At 37.5% G+C, this 22640-nt stretch overlaps 1 protein-coding gene across 3 annotated transcripts in view; it reads left to right on the top strand.

Annotated features, from left to right (window-relative positions):
• Positions 1–22640, top strand: part of OXR1 (oxidation resistance 1) — a 463267-nt gene that overhangs the window by 146698 nt on the left and 293929 nt on the right. The window contains exon 1 of one of the 3 annotated variants that reach the window (XM_025393717.1): positions 14828–14949. The exons of the other annotated variants lie outside the window; for them this stretch is intronic. Coding sequence (XP_025249502.1) covers positions 14924–14949 — 26 coding nt within the window. The 5' untranslated portion in view covers positions 14828–14923. Of the gene's footprint in view, positions 1–14827; positions 14950–22640 lie in introns of those variants that run through there. 3 annotated transcript variants of the gene reach the window in all.

Below are 22640 nucleotides of genomic sequence, written 5' to 3' on the forward strand. Positions count from 1 at the left end.
TGGCTGTGTGCGAGACGGGAGTTTTATTACTGCTCAAATCAGTTTCCCCGTTTGGGGATCAGAGTTTTTAAAGATAATTTGGTGGGTAGGGGCTCGGATCAGAATTTTTAAAGATAATTTGGTGGGTGGGGGCTTGGGAAGTGGAGAATGCTGATGGGTCAGGTTGGAGTTAGAATCACAGGGGGCCAAAGTTAGGTTTTCATAATGTCTTCTGTTCCTGGGTGTGATGGCAGAACTGGTTGGGTCTGAGTGGTGTCAGCTGATTCATCCAGTGCAGGGTCAGCAAAACATCTCAAGCAAAAAATCTTAGGTTTTACATTAGTGATGTTACTCCCAGGAGCAATTTGCGAAGGTTCAGACTCTTGGAGCCAGAGGCTGCATGACTCCTAAATTGTGATTTCTAATCTTGTAGCTAATTTGTTTGTCCTGCAAAGGCAGACTGGACCCCAGGCAAGAAGTGGGTCTTTTTGGGAAAGGGCTGTTACCAATTTTGTTTCAGAGTCAAACCATGAACCGAATTCCTTCCCAAACTTAGTTCCGCCTATGCCCAGGGATGAATAAGTCCAGTTTAAGGGTTAGAAGCAAGATGGAGTCAAATTAGGTCTGATTTCTTTCACTGTTATAATGTTCTCTGTTATAATTTTGCAAAGGCGGTTTCAGATTGAGCTCTTTTTTCTATATATCTAATCTATCTAGTCCAGTTATTTTAACTGTGGTTCACTATCCCACACAGTTTATTGATCCAGTTCACTATTGCTAGATTGTAGTTACTTATAGTTTTTCACTTTTCTAAGCAATGCTGAAAGGAACATTCTTCTAAAGATAGTTACCTTCTTTGTTTTTTCCTTATAGATGTATAACAGAATAAGCGTTTGGTTTCTTTCACTTAACAGTTAAATTCATGATAATCGTGATTGCATTTAAATTATTTTTTGCTTTGATTATTGGTCTACCAGCAAATGTTCCCATACAAATCTAAAAGTCATTTTAGGAGGGAAAACATAATATCACATTTTTTTTTTAAAAGAACAAGTTTGATATTATGTTTATCCTTTAAATCTCACACTTTTCTGATAAAATACCCTAATATTGAATATTTTCTCCTAAATAAACTAGAAAGTAATGTTACCCATGATTAAATTATTTTGTTTTGGAGTTATATGCATGCATGTTTGCATGAGCATGTGTAGCAGTAAGATCATTTGAATTACTGTGTCCCCGGTGGTAATAAGCAACACTGCTCTTCCACTAAATCATAGAGAAACCTTTCAGAGAGTTTTGCATTTTGTTTGTCAAAGTTTAAGAAAAAGATAATTTTGTGGCAGAATTGTAAACTTTGTTAAACTGAACAGATGAGGAGAAAGAAAAGAAACCACTGAAAAACTCATTAAAGGTTGTAATTCTATAGTACGGACAATTTCCAGAAGAATAGGAGCTTTTATGTGCTCTGAAGCAGCATACTTTATGGGTGATGTCATGTGTTTTGACTCTGAAGCTATGAATGTCACTAAAACAGATAAGAAAAAAAATTGCTTTTCCGGGGTGATAATTTTTCCTTGCTCATTGTCAAATTATTCTGAGACACAAAAAAGTTGAGTTCACTTTACTAATTTGTAATTTGTAACAGTTTAGACAGAGGTTAATCTAAACTTTACTTCTACATTTATCTGTGCTAAGAAAAATTAAAAATTAGCTAATGTTACAATTGAATGGATTCAGAAAATACAATCCATTAATTCAGCAATTCTGTAATGAGTGCCTACTAGGAATCAGATGCTGTTCTTGATGCTGGGCATACAATTATGAATACAATCGTTGAGGTCTCTACTTCCTTTGAGCTTACTGTTAGTGGAGGAGAGAGATAATAATAAACACGTTTCAACGAGACAGCATTCCATGGTGAGGGGACCGTTGCTATGAAGCATATAACACAGGGCGGCATGACTGAAGGTGACTGGGTAGGGGTGGGGAGGAGCTGCCTTAGCTGTGGCCAGGTGTCACCTCTAAGGAGCTAACAGTTGAGATAAGAGCTAAATGAGGGATCACTGTGCAGACATCTGGTGACAGACTCTGCAGTCTAAGGAACAGCAAGTGAACAGTGCTGAGTGTGGGAGCATGTTTGCTGTGTTTAGGAAGACAAAGGTCAGTGTGGCTGAGGAAGTGAGGGAGGGAATGGTCATGAGGTTGGTGTGACAGGAAGCGGGCCGTGGAGGCTTGATAAGGAGTTTCCTAAAGCCGATGCCGAAGAGCTCTCCTTGGCAGCAACACCTTACTTGCCGACCTTATTGCTCTTGACAGAGTCTCTACTTGAACATAGAAAATGACAAAATTGCCTTTGAATCTGGGCTTGTCATTCATTCAGTCAGGTCTTCTCCCTAATCACCCTCAATTGTGAGGATCTGTGATGCTATGAAAGGCAAGTGCCTGTTCCAGTAATTATCAGTACATCTGTTTAATCAGTTAAACACTCAAAGCCCGAATTATTCATATGTTCATGTGACTTTATAAGCACATCGGGGACTTGTGATTATGACTTTATGTCCCATGTAAAGAATCAGTACACTTTCTCTACATGATGGGACGGGGGTGACCTTCAAACTGTGGAAAGTGGGTACATTTTGACGTGAGATAAGAGTGATACTATCACACCATAGTTTTCCTTTACTGTCTGGTGTTCCGGAACATTCCTTCTTCACCACCATAGCATGCGGCCCTATCAAAGCTCCTCTGTCTTCTCAAGGCTCAGTCTCAGGTATAGTAACCATTCTTTGTGTGATATATTTCCTCACCCTTCAGTGCTCTGATCACTCACTACTTTATTGGATGTGGTTGGTCGTACAAATATGAACAAAAGTGATCTAACCAATCAAAAGTGGGTCAGATGGATAAAGAGTAAAGTAGAGCTTTACATTCTGGATGCTACATCCATTTTCACTATTTAAGGTCACCCTAGCTTTTTTGAAATCCACTTCACATTTTTTTTTCCTCTCCAAGGAGAAATTTAAAATAATCATGTATTTTAGCCTAAAAACTAAAAGAGATACTATTTATAGGCCTTTCTCCATAAAAAAATTAGAGTTAGTACTTACTGAAATTGATAATATCATAGGCCATAGCTACCGTTTCATGACTCCCGTTTATGTGCCATACAGTCCGCTAGACCCTTGCATATGTCATTTCTGGTCGGCATGAGGCTTCTATCAAGTATTTATTATTATTCTGCGTCTACAGATTTGGAACAGGAATTGAGAAGTTATGTAATCTCATTCCAGTTTTCACTACTGGTAATTAGCATATCCAGGTTTCAAACAAGATCTATTTGGCTCAACAGCCCAAAGTCATAATCACTTCACTCTCCAGCCCCATTTAAAATCAAAATAGCCACCACTGTATTGTGTCCTAAGAGCTTTATGAATATGAGCTCAATTAGTCCGCACCACAGCCCAATAAAAATGAGTGTTTTGTGCCTATCTAAAAAAAAAGCAAACATGAAGATGAGAAGTTTTCATCAGAACCTTACAATTTCAAGTGACAGAAAACCTAAGTTGTAGTGGTTTAATGGTTCATATAAAGTCTAGGGGTGTGGCTGGCTTCAGTCATGCCTAAGCCTAAAGGAGATAATCTCCCTCTCTTCGTCTCTTTACTATACGTTTCTCTCTGTCAGCTACTTTCACACATAGCCTTCCCTGCAGAAGTGGCAGAACATCTTCCAGCAGCTACAGGCTCACATCCTCTCTGGTCACCTTGGAAGACCAGCCATGCCTCTCTCCCTGTAGTTCCTACAGTTCCTGGAATTGAGTGTCATTTTCCTTGGGTTCGGCTTGACCTGAATCATAGGCTCCCCCTGGGGCAGAAAGGTCAGCTCAATGCAACTCAAACCCCGTAAGAAAAGTGGTACATTGTACCTTCCCCAAAAAGAAACGGGGGTGACTACTGGCTGAGCAAAATAAAATTAAAAAAAAAAAAAAAAAATCTCTCCATTCTATGTGCCTGCAGTGCAATAGCAGTAAGTGGCATAATCAGGATTCAGATCCAGAATTATAAGGCTCCAAAATACTTTCTTTTATCCTTTATGCTGTGTTTTATATCCATATAATTGTCTTTTAAAATTCATTGTGAGATTATTTGTCAAGCTCTTGTACTTCTGTTAAAAAAAAAAAAACCAACAATTTGTTAAGCAAGTGATGTTCAAAAGCATCAGCATATTTGTGGTTAATCTCTTTAAAATTAGCAAGTCTATCAATATACAGGTGAATACTATTTCTAGAAGCTAGAAACTCTGAACTTTTGGTAAGAAAGTGTAATGATTTAGTGTCTAATTTCATAGATATCTTTGTATTAAGTAAAATGTCCCTCTTCATATCTCCAAAATAAAGGATATTTAGCATAGAATGGAATTTTTCTTATCTTACATGTTAAGACTGCACTCTTTTCTGCCTTTTACACCAATGCAACTGGTCTTTATCAACAATTCACAATCTTTATTTCATTATCTTTGACCTCTGATTTAGAGGACGGTACTCTCCCCTTGGGAGAAATTAGGAAGCATATAAGCAGAAAGAAATCATATAAACAATGGAAAGAATACACTATTAGGAACCAAGAAACCAGGATCATGATCCCAATTTGACATTGGCTCCCTGTGAATAAGGGATGGCAAATGGGTTCTAAATTTCTGAGATCATCTCCAACAACCCTCTTATATATTCTCTTTAATAGCTGTTTTCATGCTGAGTGCAATAGAGTTTTTCATATTAGCCAATAAAGCAAAACTCATTCACTCAGACAAAATGAATTGAGAATCTTTGGCAAGGTGCTGTGGTAGATACAGTGAAGCTGCAAGATGCCTCCTACTGGGAATTTGTTGTGATCCCCTAAAATGCATTATCTAATATGTGCATGACACTGTGCCAGAAGCTGGGACTGTAGAGATGTAAAGAAAACTATTTGGGGGCTTATACTCTAGCTGGAGTGATATAAGCAAAAAAAAAGATAAATAAACACCCAAGCAGCATATATGATGTGTGATGTGCCATGTAAATAGGACAAACAACCACTTTACACGTTAGGCTTCTAATGAGCAGTGCAGACCTTTAGGGACTGTTCATACATACCTTGTAATACGTGTGGATCTCATTGCGTCCATGGGTATCCGCATAGAGGTAAATGTAGGAGATCAAGGTAGGGACACAATGACTAGATTGTCAAACAATTATATTCAAATCCAGAGTCATCTAAATAAAGAAAGAAGGAGATTGGGAAACCCACCACAAACCAGAGAAATGGTTTTATCTTCCTATGTTATAATGTCCGAAACAGGAGTCACTAGTTGGTATTGACATATGCTGTAAATGAAAAACACACCCTGAATTTCCCAGATTTAATATGAAAAAATTGCAAAATATCTCAAATCATTTCTATACTGACTACATGTTGAAATGGTAATATTTTGGATATACTGGACTAAATAAAACATAATTAAAGTTACTTATTTTTTAATGTGGCTTCCAGAACATTTAAAATTCCATATATGGCTTATATGATATGGCTATTGAATGGTACTGGGTTGTCTGCTTTGGAACTGTGCAAATCATTTAACTGCTCGGAGATTCACTTTTATCATCTGTAAAATGGGGATGAAAGCAGTGCTGTTCTCGTAGATTTATTCTTCGTGTTAAATTAAATGATACTTATTAAGTACTTACCAGTGCCCAGCTTACAGTTAGGATTCAATAAATGAGAGCAGTATGTTTACGATACAGACATAACATGTTAGTGCAGGACCATATAGCTGTCCAGTAAGTGTGGAATTACATCGGCACTACTCTGGTTCCCATAATTTACTAGTCTTATGACCTTGGGCCAGTTACTTAACCTCTCAGTACCTCAGGCCCCACCTGCATATGAATTGAGTTTATCAAGAGAGACATCCCCGTTGCTGTTCTTGGGATAATTAAATGAGATAATCCATGAAAGGTGCTTAGAACCTGCCAGGAGCAAAATAATGGAAAATTATAGCTGTATGGTTGTTCCTGCAATTGTTCATATTCAGAAGATATTTGCTTTTTTAAAAATTGTATTTCTAGTTGTGTTTGTTACTGCTATGGACTGATTCTGTGTCCCTTTAAAATTCATATGTTGAAACTTTAATCCCAAAGGAGATGACATTTGGAGTTGGGGGCCTTTGGGAGTCTATAAGGATTAGATTAGATCAAGAAAGTAAAGCCTCACTGATGGGATTAGTGCCCTTAAAAGGAGTTGAAGAGTCCAGAGCTTTCTCGCTACCATGTGAGGACATAGCAAGAAAGTATCTGTCTGGAAACCAGGAAGAGAGCCCTCGCCAAAAACCTGACCACACGGTCCCACTCTGATCTCAGATTTCTAGCCTCCAGAACTGTGAGGGAAAAAAAGTTTGCTTTTAACCCACCCAGTCTATCACAGTTTGTTAGAGCAGCCCAAAATAAAAGTTATTGTAGTTTAAAACATTTTTTAAATTCAGTTCAATTTGTGTTTTTCCTGATATTTGCTTTCCCTTTTTTCTGATATTTTATTTCAAATTCAGAGATTCTAAACCACTATGTGTTGTGAATTCCCATGTAGCTAAAGGCATGTGCTGGCTTTTAATAGTCACTGCCCACCCCACCTCAATCACCTTCTTATTTGACATACAGACATTGTGGGTTTATCTTGCCCTGCTACCTGCTAGGAGATGGAGCAGATCATTTTTTTCTTACTATTGAATCCTTAGTACTTAGCAACATGCCACCAAGTATTCACCAAAGGATTCGATAAATGTGTTGAATGACTGAGAAACCAGATATAAATACTTACTTGAAGAAGAATAATGCAATCAAGTTTTAGATATAGTTCTAATTAGGTTCTGCACTTAAATTGACTAGATTCTGGAGAGCTGAAGTGCTGGATAAGTGAGGTTTTACTGTGGCTGATATTTGGAGGCATGAAGAAAATTTCACTTAATTGACCTTTTATTTCATCTTCAACTAAATGAAAAAAGTCTGCTCCATATTATAGAGAGGACTGAGAGTGGTGCTCCTCGGCGGCAGGACTGCATTGGTAATTTTCAAGGTGGACAGCAGTTTTAGAAATTCTAGGATGTTATCTAGATAATTACAGTCTTGTAATTTATTGGTTTATTCACACACCTACACCCTACCCCAAAAAGCTATGGTCTAATAGGCTCTGCTTTGAAGAAAACAGTGCAATATTTTCTGGACAGTTGTGCTCAGCACTGCCATATGGACAACTGCACAATTTGTCCTCAATCCTAATGTCACAGGACAATCGGCTCAATCTCTAATGAAAATGTGATGTTTTTTCTATATATACTGAAAAGTACTGCTGATTTCAGTAGTAGAGAAAATATATTGTATATTATTACATGGTAAACTATTTGGTATGTAGTTAAAGAAGAAAAAGATACTTCCATTCCTTTCTAGTTCTGGGTGATAGAATAATTTCCAGTTCATCAAAATGTGATTGTTAAAGATGCATGCCTACAGCCCTAGGCATGCATCTAAAACATATCAAGCCACTGTGGAATAGATTACTAGCCACAGTTTTCACTCTCATTTTTTCTTTTCAGGAAGGCGTAGGATTTGGTTTGTAATTATTATCTCCTTAGATACAGAAAATTGAAAAATAATATTGAAGAGATTATTCATCAGTTGGGATTTTTAAGTAATAATTTATCTTTAGTCTTTGAAAACATACTAAAATATAAAACATCACCAAATTGAAATTAAAATATCAGCATAGCATGTTAACCTAGATGATAGGAGTGTTTTATCACCAATTTGTATTCCCAGGTTAAATGTATAAAAATAATTGGTACTTCCACATTCTTACCATATTCCCAGTATTAGTATTAGCCATTGCTTAATTTTTAATAGCTGAGCTTGAATTTATAAACTTTTGTTTAAATTTTTCATTGTTTTCTAAAAAGATAGTATCATCTGCTAGGATTTTTATGGTTTTGCGTTTTACATTTAAGTCTTTAATCCATCTTGGGTTAATTTTTTTTATAAGGTGAAGGAAGGGATCCAGTTTCAGTTTTCTGCATATGGCTAGCCAGTTTTCCCAGCACTGTTCACTGAATAGATCCTTTCCCCATTGCTTGTTTTTGGCAGGTTTGTCGAAGATCAGATGGTTGTAGATGCATGGTGTTATTTCTGTGGGCTCTGTTCAGCTCCATTGGTCTATATGTATATTATGGTACCAGTACCATGCTATTTTGGTTACTGTAGCCTTGTAGTATAATTTGATGTCAGGTGGCATGAGGCCTCCAGCTTTGCTCTTTTTGCTTAGGATTTTCTTGGCTGTATGGTGTTCTTTGATTCCATATGAAATTTAAAATCGTTTTTTCTAATTCTGTGAAGAATGTCAGTGGTAATTTGATGGGAATAGTATTGAATCTCTAAATTACTTTGGGCAGTATGGCCATTTTTATGACATTGATTTTTCCTATCCATGAGGATGGAATGTTTTTCCATTTGTTTGTGTCCTCTCTTACTTCCTTGAGCACTGGTTTGTAGTTCTTCTTGAAGAGGTCCTTCACATCCCTTGCTAGCTGTATTCCTAGGTACTTTATTCTCTTTGCAGCAATTGTGAATGGGAGTTCATTCATGATTTGGCTCCCTGCCTGCCAATTGTTGGTGTAAAGGAATGCTTGTGATTTTCGCACATTGATTTTGTATCCTGAGACTTTGCTGAAATTGCTTATCAGTTCAAGAAGTTTTGGGCTAAGACGATGGGGTTTTCAAAATATAAAGTCATGTAATCTGCAAACTGGAACAACTTGACTTCCTCTCTTCCTATTTGAATAGCCTTTATTTCTTTCTCTTGCCTGATTGCCCTGGCCAAAACTTCTAATACCATGTTGAATAGGAGTGGTGAGAGAGGGCATCCTTGTGTACTGGTTTTCAAAGGGAATGCTTCCAGCTGTTGCCCATTCAATATGATATTGGCTGGGAGTTTGTCATAAATAGCTGTTATTATTTTGAGATATGTTCCATCAATACCTAGTTTCTTGAGAGTTTTTTTACCATGAAGTGGTGTTGAATTTTTATCAAAGCCCTTTTCTGCATCTATTGAGATAATCATGTGATTTTGTCTTTGGTTCTGTTTATGGGATGGATTACGTTTATTGATTTGCGTATGTTGAACCAGCCTTGCATCCCAGGGATGAAGCCAAGACTTAATCGTGGTGGATAAGTTTTTTACGTGCTGCTGGATTCAGTTTGCCAGTATTTTATTGAGGACTTTTGCATCGATATTCATCTGGGATATTGGCCTGAAGTTTTCTTTTTTTCTTGTGTCTCTTCCTGGTTTTGGTGTCAGGAGGGTACTGGCTTCATAAAATGAATTAGGGAGGAGTCCCTCCTTTTCAATTGTTTTGAATAGTTTCAGAAGGAATGATACCAGCTCCTCTTTGTACCTCTGGTAGAATTCAGCTGTGAATCCATCTGGTCCTAGACTTTTTTTCGTTGGTAGGCTATTAATTACTACCTCAATTTCAGAGCTTGTTCCTGATCTATTCAGGGATTCGACTTCTTCCTGGTTTAGTCTTGGGAGGGTGTATGCATCCAGGAATTTATCCATTTCTTCTAGATTTTCTAGTTTATTTGCATAGAAGCATTTATAGTATTTGCTGATGTTAATTTGTATTTCTGCGGGGTCAGTGGTATATCCCCTTTATCATTTTTTATTGTGTCTATTTGATTATTCTCCTCTTCTTTATTGGTCTATCGGTCTATCTATTTTGTTAACTTTTTTCAAAAAACACCTCCTGCATTCATTGATTTTTTGGAGGGTTCTTCATGTCTCTGTCTTCTTCAGTTCTTTTCTGATCTTAGGTATTTCTTGTCTTCTGCTAGTTTTTGGATTAGTTTGCTTTTGCGTCTCTAGCTCTTTTATTTGTGACTTTAGGGTGTTGATTTGAGATCATTCTAGCTTTCTGATGTGGGCATTTGCTGCTATAAATTTCCCTCTAAACACTGCTTTAGCTGTGTCCCAAAGATTCTGGTACATTGTATTTTTGTTCTTATTGGTTTCAAAGAACTTCATTTCTTCCTTAATTTCATTATTTACTTAGAAGTCATTCAGGAGCAGTTTGTTCAATTTCCATGAAATTTTGTGGTTTTTGAGTGAGTTTCTTAATCCTGAGTTCTAATTTGATGGCACTGTTGTATTGAGAGACTGTTTATTATAATTTCTTTTTGCGTTTTGCTAAGGAGCATTTTACTTCCAACTATGAGGTGGATTTTAGAATAAGTGCCATGTGGTGCTAAGAACAATGCATATTCTGTTGATTTTGGGTAGAGCGTTCTGTAGACATCTACTGAGTCCACTTCATCCAGAGCTGAGTTCAAGATTTGAATATCTTTGTTAATTTTCTGTCTCATTGATCTGACTAATACTGACAGTGGGGTGTTAAAGACTCCCACTATTATTGTGTGGGAGTCTAAGTCTCTTTGTAGGTCTCTAAGGACTTGTTTTATGAATCTGGGTGTTCCTGTATTGGGTGCATATATATTTAGAATAATTAGCTTTTCTTGTTGAATTGTTCCCTTTACCATTATATAATGCCCTTCTTTGTCTTTTTTGATCTTTATTGGTTTAAACTCTGTTTTATAAAAGACTAGAACTGCCACTCCTGCTTTTCTCTTTGCTTTCTAAGGCAATTCCATTCAGGACATGGGCAAAGAATTCATGACAAAAATGCCAAAAGCAATCGCAACAAAAGCCAAAATTCACAAATGGGGTCTCATTAAACTAAAGAGCTTCTGCACAGCAAAAGAAACTATCATCAGAGTTCACAGGCAACCTACAGAATGGGAGAGAATTTTTGAAATCTAGCCATCTGACAAAGGTCTGATATCCAAAATTTACAAGGAACTTCAACATATTTACAAGAAAAAAACAAGCAACCCCATCAAAACTGGGCAAAGAATAGGGACCGACACTTCTCAAAAGAAGACATTTACGTGGCCAGCAAACATATGAAAAAAAGCTCAACATGACTAATCATCAGAGAAATGCAAATCAAAACCACAATGAGATACCATCTCACACCAGTCAGAATGGATTATTAAAAATTCCAGAAACAATAGATTCTGATGAGGCTGTGGAGAAATAGGAACACTTTTACACTGTTGGTGGGAATGTAAATTAGTTCAACCATTGTGGAAGACAGTATGGCAATTCCTCAAGAATCTAGAACCAGAAATAACATTTGTTCCAGCAATCCCATTACTGGGTATACACCCAAAGGAATATAAATCATTCTACTATAAAGATTCATGCACATGTATATTTATTGCAGCACTATTTACAATAGCAAAGACATGGAACCAACCCAAATGCCCATCAATGATAGACTGGATAAAGAAAATGTGGGACATATACACCATGGAATACTATGCAGCCACAAAAAGGAATGAGATCATGTCCTTTGTAGGGACATAGATGAAGCTGGAAGCCATCATCCTCAGCAAACTAACACAAGAACAGCAAACCAAACACCGCATGTTCTCATTCATAAGTGGGAGTTAAACAATGAGAACACACGGACACAGGGAGAGGAACAACACACACCAGGGCTTGTTGGGGGTGGGGGTTGAGGGGCGGGAACTTAGAGGACAGATCAATAGGTTCAGCAAACCACCATGGCACACGTATACCTATGTAACAAACCTGCATGTTCTGCACATGTATCCCATTTTTTTTTTAAAGAAGATCTATAAAAAAAGTATCATCTGAAAAATTTAGTTACAAAATTCTTGTAGGAAATTTATATGTACACACACACACCCCCATATATATACACCACACAGATATTAGCATTATTATAATTTAATATAAATCACAGTATTTAAGAACAGATATGGATAGTTTAGATATGACCTTGGGCAACAGGCATTAGGAATTCAAGGAGAGTTCTTCTTCTGGTGTTTCTGAATCCTTTGTCTAATGAGTCTACCAACAGAGCCATTTATTTACAGGGAATTAAATGGAAACTGCTAAAGCACTCCTGATAATCTCCACCTGCTGTCCTATTATTAAAGAGTCTTGCAGTACAGTGAAGTAGACAAACACACTCATCTTACCTATTTTATTTCTAGTATAACCTCGTGGACTAGTGATAGGTTTGCAGTCATTTAAGAGGCTTTATGTAGCATGAAATACCAAAGAAGGGTGAAATCTGAATCATTATAAACCAAACCACAATATAGAGGTGAAAAGTACCATGAGTCTTAACAGCTTTATTGTAAGAGCCCATTCAAACATTAGCATTTCCACAGTGCCAGGTGAATCCATCGGCAGGATACTGAAGCATGCTGTCTGGTGCCTGCAGTTTGAGAACTGCTCATTATTAACTGGGTCATGATTCAGGACAGCACCCCAGATGCACCACTTCCAGCTTGTGCTAAATGAAGACTAGCCTCATTACCATGCCTGTCTCCTATGCATCCTGTCACTTACTTACCAAAGCATCATTTTTACCATCATTTCCATCCATGTCCATCATCCGATGCCTATTTAAGACCTTATTTACTTTTGAAGTATACTCTAGATGTCCACTTAATCAGATTCTACCTGAATAGAAATGTTAGGGGCAGAAATGAAAGGACATTCATACTAATCAATTCACAGCTTAGCACTATTCGTACTGCAAGGCTTTAGAAAGGGTTTCCAGACATGGCAAATCATATCTTCCTACTTCTCTTAAAGTGAAGAAAAATGCAGCTCCTCCTGGAGAACAGTGGCAGAAATGAAATGCTTGTGGAGCCAGGCTATGTCCTTTCTTAAAAACAAGTTGACTTTAATTTCACCTGGGTTGGACATGCTGATTAACAGAAGCAGTAACAAGACCAGGGCCTTACAATGTTTTTCAGACCCTACTATCTGCAGAGGGAATCAGGAAGAGCCCTTTCTTACTAGGCTGTCAAATAGAGATTGACTTTGTGAAAGTTTTCTTTTCCAGTGCAGGCAGATGAATGAGAGTGAAAAATATGAGGGTGATGAGAAGTGGTTTGTCTCCCCATCCCTGATACCCTCTAGAAATCTGCAAGGTGGACCCTTGTGTTCAAATGTGGTTCATTAACAAATGAACTTGTATTCTAAGAACATTGCTCTAACTCATTTCTACTTTGCTTTACAAGTTAAGACTTCTCTGAATACACAGGGACTTCTCCACTTAGAAATCAAATTTTTGAGGCCAGGTGTGGTGGCTCGTGCCCATAATCCCAGCACTTTGGAAGGCTGGGGCGAGTGGTATCACAAGGTCAGGAGTTCGAGACCAGCCTGACCAACATGGTGAAACCCTGTCTCTTCTAAAAATGCAAAAATTAGCCAGGCGTGGTGGTGTGTGCCTGTAATCCCAACTACTCAGGAGGCTGAGGCAAGAGAATTGCTTGAACCTGGGAGGCGGAGCTTGCAGCAAGCTGACATAGCACCACTGCACTCCAGGCTGGGCAACAGAGCAAGACTCCATCTGAAAAAAATAAATAAAAAATCAAATTTTTGGCCAGCCACAGTGGCCCATGCCTGCTATTACAGCTCTTTGGAAGGTTGAGGTGGGAGGATTGCTTGAGGCCAGGAGTTCAAGACCAGCCTGGGCAACATAGCAGGACCTCATGTCTATTGAAAAATACAAAAAGTAGCCAGGCATGGTAATACGTGTCTGTACTCTGAGCTACTCTAGAGGCTGAAGCAGGAAGATCACTTGAGAGGTTGAGGCTTCAATGAGCCAAGATGGTGCCACTGAACTCCAATCTTGGCAACAGAGCAAGGCCTTGTCTCAAAAACCAAACCAAACCAAAACAAACAAAAAAAAAACAAAGAAAGGAAACCAAATGTTTGTGATGATCTCTGGTGGAAGAAAACTTAATAAGCTTTTATTCCACCCTCAACATATTCCTTAAAAGACACGAAGTTTATTCTTTCTGGTAGTTCAATTTGTTATAATGCTGCGTAATTTATAGCTGAAGACCACGTTTACAAATTTTGTGTATCATCATACACATCTCTTATTTCTAAAATAAATTAAAAGTCAAACGTTACTTTGAGGACATCTTAAATTTTTGAGGGTATTAATTTGACTTTTGGTAACTGAGGCTTATCGCTAGTAGAATGCTTCACAAGAAATCATTAATTTACCTTATCTGATTTTTCTTTTAATATAAAGGGAAAATGGTCTGGTGATATAAAGGGATCTCCTGAAAGCAATGTATGAAGGGGAGGGACGTAGGGTAAAGTGCTCAATAAGTCAGTGTCTGGGTTCTTACAGGACAAAATTCAAATCTCATCTCTGCCACTTACTAACTACCTAACCTTGGGCAAGTTCCTAAACCCTGGTAATTTTCTATTGTTTATTCTGTTCGATAGAAATACGAATAGCACCTCCCTTAGAGTCCACTGTGAGATTAACGAAGTCATGCATGTAAATCACTTACCATAACGCCTAGCACATTGTAAGAACACAGTGAATTACAGTGATAGCAGTGTCAATATCAATATTCTTGTGTTCCTTGGTTAAAAGTCTGATATGGGTACTATCTCTAAATCGCTTCTGTGTTTTCCTTGTAGCACCCAAAGAAAAATACACTTCCAGATCTTTCTCACATACATGTCTGAAGAGTCATCGTAATGAGTACCCCCCTTCGTTGTACACACCAAACGGCATATTCTTTGGGTGATAACAGCTTGCTATGTGGGATTTGGGTCTCTTTTTGCCTTAGATGTTGGTCTGATACTAGCACCACCCCCCAACAGCCGGGCTCCTGGCGGAGGTAGTGGGTGGAGCTAGCGAGACATCTAGTACCGGGCTCACAGGTAACAGAACTCCGATCAGATCCGCCCCGCTCCCACACAGATATAAGGTTGCCTGCCTGCCTGCACAGAAATGACGAAGGACAAAAACAGCCCAGGGTAGGTGGGATCTGTCAGCCTGCATCTGTTGTTACTTCCTGTGTTATGGAGAAAACGTTTCCTAGTTCCATTATAAAATAGCTCTCTGATTTCTGTGCAAGTGAGAAATCAAATCTTTGTGTTTATGGGACCAAACAGATGGATTTCTGTTGCCATTTTGTTCCTGGCGTAGTGGGTCCGTGAACAAGGCAGACTGCCAAAGACATAGGTACTAAAGAAAGGGAAAACCCTTCTGATATGTTTGCTGTGCGGTATTCATTGCATACGATCCATTTCAAAGTCATAGTTATTCGTATTTTCAAATGCTGTTTTTACTGATTTCAACTCGGCACCACCTATCATTTATGAACACAGTCTTATTGTTTGGTTTAAGCAGTTTTAAATGGCATAGGGAGACAATCATAATTTGCATTCTCAATTAAAATATGTTAAGCACTTATATATTTCAGTATGTTGTATTCAGCTTAAATATATTATTTAATAATCTAAAATTACTTGAAAAAAACAGAATCGTGAAAAACGTTGTCTATATTATTCTGTGAATAATAGTTTCAACCACTTAATATTTTAAACTAATATACCATAGGTCTAGCAACAAAAAATAATTATTGGAAATTCTTGCTTTTCAGTTGTTACCGGCATAGACTTCATTACAGGGATAGGCCTCACTGGCCTTGGTGGATGACCAGGTGCTCCTTTTAGAACATCAGTTAAAACAAAAGTGCAGAAATCTCCCGCCCCCAGAAGCAAACTACCTTTACTCCTTAATTCTCATTATTCCTGACTGTAAGAATGCATTTTCTTTTTCATTATTTCTGTCAGATGTAGATAACATCACTGATGTTGTTAACATCATTTAAATTTCAAGATTATGTTATGCTCTTATATAATTAAAGCTATTTTGTTCTCTGGTATGAAGTTTATAGGTGGGCAGGTGAGAAAAACACAATGTTTGAAAGTTGAGTACTTAACCAGATTACTTAATTAGCACCCTCTTCTGCCTGGCTTGACATTTATAGTTGATCATGAATTTGCATCTTGGAAGCCAGAAAGCAACAATTACCTGGAAACTTAATTTAACAAATATAAATTTTGCCTGACATATTTTAGGGGTTGAAATTGCCTTGTTAAGAATGAGTCTACCTCAGCTGATGTTACCCCTCTGCTCACTTTTGACTCTTCGTTTAATTTTAAGAAAAATTCTTGCAGTTCTTCTTGCCTCTCTTCCATCAATATTTAAACAAGGAAGGCCATCCGTAGCTCTGAGCCAAATGCAGCTAGCTACATAGAATATGGTTTAGTCACAAAACCAATAGAGTTACCAGAAACCTTAGCACGTTATTCCTTGAGAAGTAGTCCCAGATACAACCCCACTTCTACTCAAAGCCAAAGCTGTTGTTGAATGTAGGCTACACCCTGTTCTGGATGCTTTGCCTGTATTAATGGCGTCATCACAACCACTCCTGCAAAGTTTGTATTGTTATAATTCCCATTGTAACTGGTGGCATCCTGAGGTAAGAAAAGAGAAAGCAAATTATCCAGCTCCACGCAGCTAGTAAATGATGATGGTAGAGTCCACAGAAGCTTGGTAATAGATTTCTTAAAAGTTAAATCCAGTCCCAAATTACTTGTTTAAAATTCCTTTTACATTTCCTTCATTAGATATTCAAATTACAAAATATGTGCATATTGATACAAATAAAAGAAAAACCTTAATGATGCCACATTAAGAGGATTTCTTTTACTTTTTTTCTTTTAATTTTTTTTTTGCTGTCCCTTGGAGTCAGTAGGGTCACATCCCCTTTCTAATCCTACTCTCTGGGCATGGAGAGCACGTTCACATTTTTCTTCATGCTTATCACGAGTATGCTGTCTCACATGCATGCACACTTTTAAACAAAAATAAAAATATAAACATTACTCTGAAACTTGATATTTCATCAAGTCGTATATCATAGTGCTTACTCCAGGCCAATAGAGTTGAAGCTGAGCTTTGCATTGGTACATAATTTTCATGTGATGAATGAACCATAATTTATTCATGCAGTGATGGATGTTCAGATAAGAGAGTGATTGATTCCCTGAGTGTTTTAAATAGACACCTGACAGAAACAGTGAAATGAGCCAGGTGCTTTTACCAAAGCTAAGATCTGATTATGAAGACGTTCCTCATAACACTGCAATTGCTTAGTGATTAAAAGATCAAAATTATGCCTGGCTACCTCCCAAGTACTCACTTCTTAAATTACTCCATATCCCCTGAAAGAATGTGGTGAATCTTTTCATGTTTGTCCGTGTAGTATTTTCAGTTTAGATACTTTGTAGCAAAGCGGAAGGAATTGGGTACATTTAATATTAAATTTTTGTTGTTGGAAGGGGAAAAAACACTAAATTATTGCAGTTCTAAATTATGGTTTGAAAAGGAAAAGCAAAAGCAATCAAAATAAGAAGCAGGAAAAGAGAGGCAGCTCTGACATCAGCACATTGCCTAGGACGTTCTCCCTCAGAGTCTGCTCTTCTTGGCTGATGCAGCAGCAGTGCACTGTACACAACAAACTGCCAGTCCCAAACTTCTTGTAGTGCCAACTAGCATTCCAAGTAAAACAGAGCAGACCTTTTCAAGCTGCCTAAGTATCTCTTGAGCATAGGAGTATGATTCCTTAAATGCTCTTATATTTTCATTTTATAGAGCTCTGAAAGAGTGTTTTGTTTGTTTTGTTTGTTTGTTTGTTTAGTTTTAGTTTTAAGGCAAAGGAAAGTTTTGACACCGATTGATAATTTGCCTGTGTACCTCAGAAAAGTAATTCCTCATTTTCTTATTTCTTAAGAACAAACAGCTTATCTACTCATTTCCCTAACTTTCCTTGCATCTAGAACTGAAGCAGATTTGCTAATCTGGTAGTATTCTGTAAAGCTGCAAACTGTGATATTCAGTGAAATTCTCACTGCAAATTGGGAACCGAGAAAGGATATAACACATTCTTTGCACTCCTGTAGAACCTTTCAAGGCTAGAGATGTTGAGCCTGACTGTCTTCACAGCTCCAGTGTCTGAAACAAATATTCTAATGTCTAAATGAAATTGTGCTCATTCCCTCAGGGTTTAGTGTAAAACAATATGCTCTTGAGGTGAGGACAAGAAGGCAGTCACCTGAGCTGATACTCTGAACGTTCCTTTCTAGACTACCTGGAATCAAGGGCCACATCTGAGTGTGTGATATTTGCAAACAGTTTGGCTTATTATCATTGCAATTAGAAATCTTACAAGCATATATACTGGCTCTAATATATGTTTTATTTATACAGATGAATTTTGCCCATTTAGAAACAAAAAAGTTATCTGTAGAATACATTATAGTTTTCATTCTTATACATGGATCAAAATAGAGTTAAGGATGTGTTCTTTTAGCTTTGCCATTTTAAGCAATTTTGTATGCACATAATCATACACTTGAAAGTCAGTTCAGTTTCAATTTATGTAGTGATTGTTTTTAATTCAGAATAACAGGAAATTTTCTTTTTTTCTTTCAAATATTAGTTTTGATAATGTTGAAGTATGCTGGTTGAAAACGTTATGATTGTAAAATAGCACAGAGACAGAGGCATTACGTCACTTGATATAGTATAAAATTTCGATTGTTTTCTAGAAACACTCGTCTCTGTTGAGATTAGCAATAGAAGTTTTAAGTATTGTGCATATATTTCCAATTTGGTTCAACATACATTTCTTTAGCTTTTATTTTTTGCATGTCCCTTGGCTTTTTAAAAATAAGAATGTTCAAAAGTAAATAAAACATGATTCCTGCTCTCCAGAATTTTACAGGTTAGTGGTGAGACTGAGAGGTACATGCTGAAAAACAAATATGATGTAACAGCAGGAAGGCTGCTACTGCTCAAACAGCAGGAAGTTAAAAACATGAGAACGTGAGCTGATTTGGGGAATGGGAGCATATTTGACTGAATATCCACTGTGTGCTAAGTTTGGGGTTCCAGAGGCTAGCCAACATATTGTATGCGGGACACATGGACCATAGTCTAGCTCCTAACTCCATCTGCATTTGGTTTCTGTCTGGTAAGCTCATGTGTAATTACAGACTCAGAACAAAGAAGTGGTTAATTCTTTAGTGGTAAATTAAATATGATACAAGATGGATACTGAATGCCACATATATCCAAAAGAGAAGCATGATATTAGCTGAATTTTTTATTCCATTGCATTTTCTTAAATCTGTGAAATCCATGTAAGTCTGAACTTAAAGACAGCACTATCTTTTAATTTAACCTATAACAATTTCAGCAAACCAAAATGTTTGTTAAAATAACCATTAACCGCATATATATCCAAATATTCATTATATATATAAAATTTCTTTAAAATATCATGCTCAGAAATAGAGTAAGTTTTAATTAACAGGAAAATTGTTTCATATCTTGTTATCTTTACCAAAAAGTAAAAATCACCACTAACAACACTGTATCTATGGATACCTTTTCTTTCTGTTATATCAAAGTGCATCATGGAATAATTCTGAAAATAGGGCCACCCACTCTACTTGATATTGGACTTTTAAAGAAACAAAAGTTTAACTTGGTCACCAATTTACTGCTCCTGGAATTGTACTTTATGAGAACATTTCAAATTAATTGCATCCTTAAACTAGGGTCACATTTGAAATCTCATCCTTTGCTTTTTGTTGTTTATTTTGAAACTTGTTGAAAATTCTTTCCAGGATTGTTTCTATGTGGAATCCAATTTAGAGTACATTTTTTTTTTTTTTTTTTGAGACGGAGTCTCGCTCTGTCGCCCAGGCTGGAGTGCGGTGGCCGGATCTCAGCTCACTGCAAGCTCCGCCTCCCGGGTTCACGCCATTCTCCTGCCTCAGCCTCCCGAGTAGCTGGGAACGGCTAGTTTTTTGTATTTTTTAGTAGAGACGGGGTTTCACCGTGTTAGCCAGGATGGTCTCGATCTCCTGACGTCGTGATCCGCCCATCTTGGCCTCCCAAAGTGCTGGGATTACAGGCTTGAGCCACCGCGCCCGGCCCTAGAGTACATTTTAAGAGCCTTTTTAAGTAACATAAAATGAAACGTAGGCAGTCCTTTAGTGGGTCTGTCGTGTATTAGGACTAAATTGAAACATTTTAAAAGATGTAAGGCCTTTTGGATTATCTGCCCCAAACCTCTCCCGCTATTGATAGGCATCCTGTACTAAGCCATAGCCATATATTGAAAATTGCCCCAAATGTGCTCTGTTCTTTCTCATCTCCTTGTTTCTGCACAAGCTTACCTCTGCCCAGAATGCCCTTTCTTGCATTGTACGAGAATGTCCAATGACTTCTTTGTACTACTTCCTCAAGTGCCTGGTCAGATGTGACTGCCCCTTGGAGATCTTTTCCATCTCCAGTGGTGCTGTGCACTTTGAGCTCACCCCGTTAGTTTTACTGCACATAAGCACACTGGTGTCATCACATCACCCATGGATCTCTTTCTCTCCCTCACCTGGGAAGACTCTTTTCTTTGTATTCCCTGAGCTTAGCATGGTGCCTTGCCCTAAGTGTTGGGCTAACCAAAGGTAAAGTATATGGACCACTTTGAAAATGAAAAATATGTTTGATGATAGAATAGCTCTCAAATGCTTTAGTATATTTCCATCAATGTGAAGGCAGTTGAAATTGTCTGCTGGATTTCTTTGATCATGACTATGAGCAGTAGGAATCATGCTGATTAAATTCTCTTTTTTCTTTCTCTGCCTGTGACCATGCCTTAATTCAGGCCCTCATTATATCTCACACAAACTATTTCAAGACTTTTCTAACTATTCCTCCTACCACCAGTTCCTTGTCCTGCCTTCTCTCCTATATGCCACTGCTAGAGCTGACTTCCCTCAAAATGTATCTGATCACATCACTCCTGTTCTTAAACTCTCATGGTGGTATCCAATTATAATACATAGTCTAGGCTTTTCAGCCATAATTCAGGACCTGAGCCCGTAGGCACTGTAAGATCTGAGACATTGTCATGTTTTGCCCACCATTACCCCCCAGCATCTAGCATAGTATTTGGCTAGCCTAGGTGCACAATGCACATGGGCTGAGTAGCCCATTTCATCAAATCTGAGACGGTGGTGATCAGAAAACACACCATTGTTTTATGTACTGCAAGAAAAAAAAATCTGCCAATTAAACTAAGGCACAATACATTCTTATTCTTTGAATTTTTATTTTATTCTTATTGAAAAGCCATTTTTATATTTCAGGAATAACAGATTTTATTATATGTCACTCTAATGCATAAATAAAAGGGAAACATAAGAAAAAATATATTGGTTAAGGTAATTATTCCAACTTTACGTTTTAAGTTTGACCTTTATGAATCTCTTTCTACCTGAAAATCATTGATATTTGTGTTTCTCAACACAGCATTCTCCATTTCATCAGGAGTATTAGAGTTGAAGCATTTCTTAAAAGAGTCATTTTAGGTGGGTGGGTTGCCTGAGCTCAGGAGTTCGAGACCAGCCTGGGCAACATGGTGAAACCCATCTCTACTAAAATACAAAAATTAGCCGGGCGTGGTGGCATGCACCTGTAGTCCCAGCTACTCAGGAGGCTGAGGCAGGAGAATCACTTGAAGCCGGCAAAGGGAAGTTGCAGTAGTGAACCAAGATGATGCCACTGCACTCCAGCCTAGGAGACAGAGCGAGACTCTGTCTCAGAAAAAAAAAAAAAATTATGTGTGTGTATATGTGTGTGTGTGCATGTGTGTGTGTGTGTATATATATATAAAATAAAAAAGAGTCATTTTATTTCAAGTTGCTGACACCTACTTTGCAAGTTTTGATGTCCACGTACAGGTAGTGACAACATCAAAACTGCTACCCACCCAACGGCATCTTCATTTCGGAGGTGTTAAAATGTTAAAAAATAATAATAACTAAAGTTCATCTCAGAATTGATGAAATTAATTATCTTATTCATGGAATGAATATATGCTATTTTTAGCCTGCCCCCAACATACTCTTCCAGTTTCCTCTTTCCACTACTCAATCCTTCACACTTTTACTCTAAACTATGAGATTTTGTGAACTGGGGCAGATACTTTTTTGACTCTGTGTTGTTGCATTCATTCCAATGTAATTGCCATCTTCAAGCCTTTCTTACTTCCCCAGATGAATGGGGTCTCGTCTGCCTTGCCACCCTCTGAGCATTTTGTGTATACTTATTTGAATATTTCTCACATTTTTTAGTAATTGCATGTTGAAAGATAAGAACTAACACTATAGTACTTTTGTCCGTACCCTTGCTGCTTGCACACAGCTATTATTTGATAAAACTTGATTAAATATAGTTTGATGTATTTCCTTCCTTTTATTTGCTTATGGAGTGATTTAGAGTTCCAGAGTTGTCCAGGGAGAACTTCTGACACTATTGCTTTTGTATGACTTGGTGCCCTTGGTCAAGCATCATTTAACAAAGGATTTGTTGTTTTGAGTTAGTCAGAATATTTAAGTTTTGTGTTGGCCAAGGCCCATGTTTTACAAAACAAACAAATATAAAACTCAATCCAATATTTTTGTGCATTTCATCAGGATTGAACAGTCTATTTGATAAACGATAATTTACATCTTCACATTTTTTACACTAAAATCAAGCCAGAGACCAGAACCTAAATAAGAAAACTAAAAGCAATTATAGAACT

Source organism: Theropithecus gelada, chromosome 8 (assembly GCF_003255815.1).
Source record: "Theropithecus gelada isolate Dixy chromosome 8, Tgel_1.0, whole genome shotgun sequence".
NCBI classification, from domain to species: domain Eukaryota; kingdom Metazoa; phylum Chordata; class Mammalia; order Primates; family Cercopithecidae; genus Theropithecus; species Theropithecus gelada.